We start from the raw sequence: 7,040 nt of genomic DNA on the forward strand, positions 1-7,040 counted from the left end.
GGCCAAGTGCGTGCGTGCGCGCGCGCATGTGTGTGTGTGTGTGTGTGTGTGCGCGCGCGCCGCACGCGCGCACATACACACACACACACACACACACATATATATTTTTTTTTTTTTTTTTCACGGAATTTTCAGGAAAGTCCACTTTCATCTCTGATTAATAAATTAACTGAAAAGCAATATTTAATTCATTGAGTCCCACCCATTTTTGCTGGAGCAAGCCCCTCAATCTCAGCTGTTTTGTTGGGGTTTGACTGATTTGCTAGGCCCACAGATTATAGTAATCTATTGTGTTATGAACGTGCAGCCTACCAAAAGAAAGAGGAGACTCACTCTTGGTTCAGCTGTTCATTGTCAGTTGGCATTAAAAAATAGCTAAATTTCATCAGATTTCTGTTTTCTCCTTGGGAAAAAAATGGAGAAAAAGATCTTTTTCAAAAAAACAAGCATTTCAAGCCTGGCACCACTATTTTCTGGGCTCTATTGAACTGATGAACTATGAACAGAAGTGAAACACTGAGTTCAGCGAGTGTGTGGACGTGTATGTTTAATGCAAATTTGCAATTTTGTGTACATGCATGCATGTGTCCCGTTCACCAATTTATGCTTTTTTCTTCTTCTTCTTCGCGAGCCTTTGCAAAGGCACCTTTGCAGTGGTGTGGCTTTTGCTTGAGGCAGACGATGTTCGTGTACATCTAACTCCATGCTATTCCACCCGACTCTACGCTACTCCACAACCCTGTCCATGCCCCCCCCCACTTCCGGGGGGGGGGGGGGGGGGCACTGTCCTGCCTGTTTTCCCATCTCTCCCGGCTGCAACACACCTGATTCAGATGAGCAGCTCCTCAGCCAGATCTGAAGCAGCATTAGAACGATCCTGATAATTTGAATCAGGTGCGTTGCTCCTTGGAGAGCTGGAAAACAGGCAGGACAGCGGCCCTTGAGGACCGATTTTGGACACCCCTGCAATAAATGCATCAAGCCTCCAACCCATTGACTTCACCAGACTGTTCTTCATTTAAAATTCTTTTCTCGGCTTTACTGCAGCCTTTTTCAGTTATTTGTTTCTGAGAGTTTCTCCATTCAGTCTCCTCTTCAGGACGTGAAATGCATGCTGTTTTGCGATAAGGTTCGATGATTGTCTTTGCTATCCCAAAGACATTCCACCTCCCAACCCCAATGATGAATTACTATTTTGCAGTGTGTTTTGCCCTATTATAATATTTTTGTATTTCTGCTACCAGACCAATTCTCTGAGGAAGGAGACGGCCCCTCCCCAAGAAAAAGATGCAAGCCTGGTGAGTTCAACTCGAGAGACAAATTAAATACTGAAATTGTCTCCAGTGTTTATGGGCATGAATTGAAAAAGTTTCTTGACAGATGAATCACACAACTTTGGAGTGAGCACCCTGGAGGAGATCCGGCTGAGGAGGGCCCTAAAAGCGGGCATGAATAGAGCTATTCCAAATCAGAGTGCGAATATTTCTGTAAATGGCGAGAAAGAAAACATCATTTCAGCCATTCGGCTACCCTTCAATACATCTAATGAAGGTAAGAATATGTGATGTGTATGTCTCCAATAAAAGACAATTCGATCTGTATATCAATAAAATTTACAGTGGAACAATTTGGTTTAATTGGATGCACTCATCTTTTAAATCAAAACTGATTAAACACACCGACAAAAAATATTCACGATTCTTTGAGATTGAGTTCGAATTTCTGTGAGTTGGAACTCTATTCTCGAGGGTAGTACAAATCTTTTATGTTTTAGGTATGAGTTGGATGATTCACATGTTGTATGTGAGTTGCATGCGTTTAATTTACAATACGTAGCATTTGAGATGTCACAACGCTTCTAAAAAGCGTGTTCACTCCTGTGATTATGCACGGGGACAATATTAGGCGGAGAAAAAAAAAGTAGTGTGTTTCCGGTAACCCGACCGACCGAGAATTTCTACGTCGAAAAAAAACTTTGCGGTTGGCATTTTTTCAAAAACCCTCTACATTTTTGTGTAGAGGGTTTACATCTTTTTTGTTTGGCCTTAGCGTTTCCACGGGTCATTAAAAACATTAAAAGACATTGAATGGATTTGGGGAAAATTAAGATCTTAAAAAGCATTAAACACGATGTCCAAGGCCATTAAATTAATTGGAATGGGGACTAATATTACAATTTTCTCTGAGTCCTACGTATTTTAATATTCTGGCTCTCAATTCTGGTGCCTCATCCGATACCGCTGACTCAATCTTGCTGTGACCATTGAAGAGGTATCCACCAATTATTGAAAGAAGAGGAAGTATGCACCCGGCACTGATCGAAAGTACATTTTTAACTTGGTTAAATTAAATGAACTGTGTGTGTGTGTGTGTGTGCGCGCGCGTGTGCGTGCGTGCGATGGGTGCAAAAGTCTTATTGACACTTACAGAAATTGCTTGAGTACCGCTAGAGGTTCTGCGGTATTATATATATCGAGGGTACCATCATTTTTGCCCAGGCCCGTTTGGTTTTTATTCATTTTAATCATTTTGTAATTTCTTTGGACCGCAAAGCAATGGCAGATTTTCATTAAGTCATTTTGACTACATTTTTTATCACTTTTGTCACTTTCATGTTATTTGGGTGGACACGTTCTTTGTCGGAGCACTGAATTTAAACCATGAAAAAAATAAGATTTGGTTATTATCTTGTCAGAGCATAGACATTTATTTTCATTAGCTAGGTGGTAAAATAGAAACATTGTTGCATCAATTAAAGTTATTTTCATTTTCTCCATCCCAGGCAAAATTGTATTTGAAGAAACTTTGAGATCAAGAGTTAGCGTTGCTGATCGGCTTGAGAAACGTCGGGGTAACACCTGTAAGTTTGAAATTTTGCTACAGCTTATCAACTTGATCATTGTACTCATACAGAATCTAATGACCTGTCATAAATAACTTAACAATTCATCCCATGTGTAGGTATAAAATATGGGGAGGTTTTTCCTGTGACAAACAGCCTGGCAAAGCGTTTAGGTAGATTTGTGAAAGAAGAACAAACACCCTGTCAGAAAGGTAAGTACTGTTACACATTTGAAGTAGAGATAAGATAGGTCCGAAAAAATCGAGCCCGACCCGAACCGGCCCGATGGTATTTAAGCCCGACCCGGCCCGAGCCCAATCACTTAGCTTGATTTGCAGGCCCGAGCCCGAAGCAAACCCGTCATTTCATATTTTATTTGGGAGGAGGAGGGGTGATTTCTGATAACAAAGCCTGCCTTTTGTAACGAAAACTAAGTTAAACAAGACTGTATCAACATTTACATCTTTTATATTTCTGTTTCTGAAGAGATTACATTAACCGACAATTTTCTATCATTTGACATATTTTTTTTAAGAGTGGACGGGGAAAATTTAAGGCCGTCCGTCATTTTGAGGTGTTGAAAAATGGGCCGTAAATCACCGCAGCAGTACGTCCTTAAGAAATAAGAGAGAGCGGCAGAGAGACAAAAAAGATGATGGGTGGATCATAGACAGAGACAGGAAGGAGTTCTTTGAATTGTCATTGCAAGAGTTTAGTACATTACGTGATGTGATGAGGCGACTTCTGTTGTTGTGCGAACCACGGTCTCTCGTGGCCAAAACTATTGACGGCCTCGAAAAAAAAAAAAAAGTCAGCGAGAGAGAAAGCCCGACCCGACCCGACCCGAACTCGAGGCAATGATTGACATTTTAAGGCCCGACCCGACCCGAATTTCGGGTCGGGCTCGGGCGGCCCGATCTTACCTCTAATTTGAAGTAGGTCCTAAAAACAAACTTACCTTTGCTATGTTACCGTCATTTCTCAAGAATAACATGCACCTCGAAAATTGGCCTTTAAAAGCTGACTTTTTTTTTCTGGTCATGGATTATATGGCCCTCTAATTTGCTGCAGAAATGCCTGCCAGCTTTGACAAATTGGCCTTAATTTGTTACGGAAATCACTAAACACTACCTTGTTACTCCTGTAACATAGATTTTTACGGACAGTAAATAAATTAATCATCATTCACAAGGATCAAACAGGTTGAAAATGAGCAAAAATACTCAGTAGATAATTGTGACCTGTTTGACAAATGCCACAGAAAACTCAAAAGCATTTTCAACCAATTTAACATACCAGTACACTTCAAATCTGGTTACACCCTATATAAAGGTTGATACGCCCCAAAAACCGCGCACCACATGCTCAGAAAATTAATCTGCTATATGCAGTCGGGAATGCACATATATAAATATACATGTATATTGGGGAAACCAAGCAACCACTCAGCAGGCGCATGGAACAACTCTTCAGGTCCAGACTCAGCCTTCAACTAGCACCTCAAAGGGACAAAAATGTACATATTCTTGAAAGAGAAGATGGATGATTTGAAATAGAAGTGAGAGAGAAGCCTTCTCTGCGGAGGTGGAAAGACAATTTCTAATCAGAGGTTGCTTACGACGTTACCGGTACCTCCGCATACAATACAATGCAATTTTATATAGCACTTTTGCAATACCTGCAGCTGTAACAAAGAACTAAACAGAACATTTAACAAAAAATAATTGTACAACAGAACACAACAAAAAACATATCAATAATACAATCATAGCAACTATTCCCAGGCCACCCTTTCTTCCTTTCCTGAGGTCCATATCTCACTGAGCCGCGACTGTTTGTGCACATAGCGAATGTTTATTTTTTATTTATTTATTTATTTTTGTCAGGCTTACTGAAAGGTAGCAAACAATTGCAAAAGCTTGCAGACATTTTTACATGTTGCAAAGTAAAAATGTTTGCAACGTTTAAAACTGTTGGCGAATGTCTGACAAAAGTATTTGCGACATTGAAGGAAGCCAAGTGCAGTATCAACATTCGGGTTGTCTGCAAACACTCGCCAAGCTTCGTGGCTCAGTGGGCTATGGCCTTAAAGTGTTCAACCAGCCCACATCTCGCTGAGACACGACTGCTTGAGAGTGTGTGCGTATGTAGCACATTTTAGTTTTTCCTCAGCGTTCCCAATAGTTTGCAAAAGATTGCAAACCGTTTTATGTTTTTGTTTTTTTTTGTTTTGTTTTGTTTTGTTTTTTTGGGGGTCGCAAAGAAATTTTGAACATGTTAAAAAAAGGCAAGGAAAACTGCAACGATTAAAAACTGATTTAGAACACCTTTTAACCTTTTGCAAACCTTTGGAACCTCAAATGGACCCTACCCTGATGAAAAAACATTCGCTACGTGTTGCACACACTTGCAAATCTAACCCACAGAGGGGCGAAAGTAGCAATTTTGGGTTATGTCAGGGCTTGTTGAAGATTGCAAATTTTTGCCAAACATTTTCCAGATGCTCGCCAACAGTTTCATGGGTTTTTGTTGCAACAAGAAAAGTAATCAAACCTGGTGAACGCCTCGACCGTTTATCACTTTGAACGGAGCCTGACAAACCCTGACGAGACCGCAACATTCGCTACTTTTGCAAACGGTCGCCCCTCAGTGGACTTGAGAAGGCCTCAGTGAACTTGAGAAGGCCTTAAGAGACTCAATAATTTCACCCATGCCCCCAGACTGAAGAGGTAGCTTGACTACCTTTTTACAACCTCCTTGCAAGGCCTCTTAACAATGGTCTTTTTCCATTCTAACAGAATGAAACCATTTGGGTGGTGGAGCGTGTTCCAACTTGGTGCACAAATACTTGGGTTTTCCAATTCAGGCTGGTCAGTAGGGTGGTCCATTTTGGAAAAGTTTGTCGGATTCGTCGGGCCGGGTCGGAAATCTTGTCGATACTATGACACAAGGATGTGTGCAAAATTTTATTCCGATCGGATAATTTTATCCCGTCCCGCAGAGCGACCAAAGTTTCCCCTATGGAAAGAATGTTACGGGGCTGAATGGTAGTACGGTTTCTCCCGTACAGTAAGGATTTTGTTTTGCTCAGTTCGCACTTGCAATAATTCAAAGACGGAAGACAGGAACGCATGTATTGCAAAAAAGGCAACCGTGGTTATCCTTCAACACTGGTGAGATTGTTGGTCCATGTTAACTGGTCCATCTGTCTATCTGTCCATCTGTCTATAATGTCCATCAACACTAGTGACACTGTTAGACCGCAAAAAAAAACGAAATCCGCCGTGCGTGCCATCCCATGCCTACTTCGCGCACGGGTGCAACGCCCGGTGTCGCTCCACGACCTGCAGAAGGTGCTGTCGCTGTTCCTCGTCGCGCGTGATGGCGCCGCAGAACGCGCTGATGAGGGCGACGCCCCTCTCCGCAAAGTCGTTCACCACCCGTAGGTGACGAGCGCGCCGACGAGCAGTGGTGAAGGCGTCCTCAGCTCAGCGTCCAGTAAGAATGCCGGCGATTCTCGACTTCAATTGAAAGATATTAGCTCGCCAGTAGGTGACCGTTGTGTGTTCGGCGTGCGTTTGAGTTTGTCTCCGGCTGCTGAGAGCAGCGATGGAATGGTTAGTTAGTCAGGAGGTGATCGTTCGGGCAACATTCAGCCCAGCCAGTGTCACGCATGGCAAACAGGGCACGGTTAAAATACACATGTTCACCCTATTGAGACCAGTTGTTATGGTGGAAACTTTGGCCGCTTTGCGGGACAGGAAAATATCATCAGATCGGAATGAAATTTTGCACAGAACCTGGTACCATAGTATCGACAAGAATTCCGACCCGGCCCGACGAATCCGACAAACTTTTTTTTTTGCCATGAAAATGTGGACCAACTTTTTTTTTTGCCATGAAAATGTGGACCAACTTTTTTTTTTGCCATGAAAATGTGGACCAACTTTTTTTTTTGCCATGAAAATGTGGACCAACTTTTTTTTTTGCCATGAAAATGTGGACCAACTTTTTTTTTTGCCATGAAAATGTGGACCAACTTTTTTTTTTGCCATGAAAATGTGGACCAACTTTTTTTTTTGCCATGAAAATGTGGACCAACTTTTTTTTTTGCCATGAAAATGTGGACCAACTTTTTTTTTTGCCATGAAAATGTGGACCAACTTTTTTTTTTGCCATGAAAATGTGGACCACCCTA

General features: G+C 41.9%; 1 protein-coding gene across 6 annotated transcripts in view; it reads left to right on the forward strand.

Moving 5' to 3' along the window:
- Positions 1-7,040, forward strand: part of zc3h11a (zinc finger CCCH-type containing 11A) — a 31,808-nt gene that overhangs the window by 8,618 nt on the left and 16,150 nt on the right. For 5 of the 6 annotated variants that reach the window (XM_019867649.1, XM_019867651.1, XM_019867650.1 and 2 more), the window contains 4 exons: positions 1,245-1,298; positions 1,381-1,551; positions 2,783-2,860; positions 2,962-3,054. In XM_019867649.1, the coding sequence (XP_019723208.1) occupies positions 1,245-1,298; positions 1,381-1,551; positions 2,783-2,860; positions 2,962-3,054 (396 nt within the window). The remainder of the gene's footprint in view (positions 1-1,244; positions 1,299-1,380; positions 1,552-2,782; positions 2,861-2,961; positions 3,055-7,040) is intronic. The other variant, XM_019867654.1, reaches the window with a different exon arrangement.

Source organism: Hippocampus comes, unplaced genomic scaffold (assembly GCF_001891065.2).
Source record: "Hippocampus comes isolate QL1 unplaced genomic scaffold, H_comes_QL1_v1.1 scaffold84, whole genome shotgun sequence".
Taxonomy (NCBI): Eukaryota; Metazoa; Chordata; class Actinopteri; order Syngnathiformes; family Syngnathidae; genus Hippocampus; species Hippocampus comes.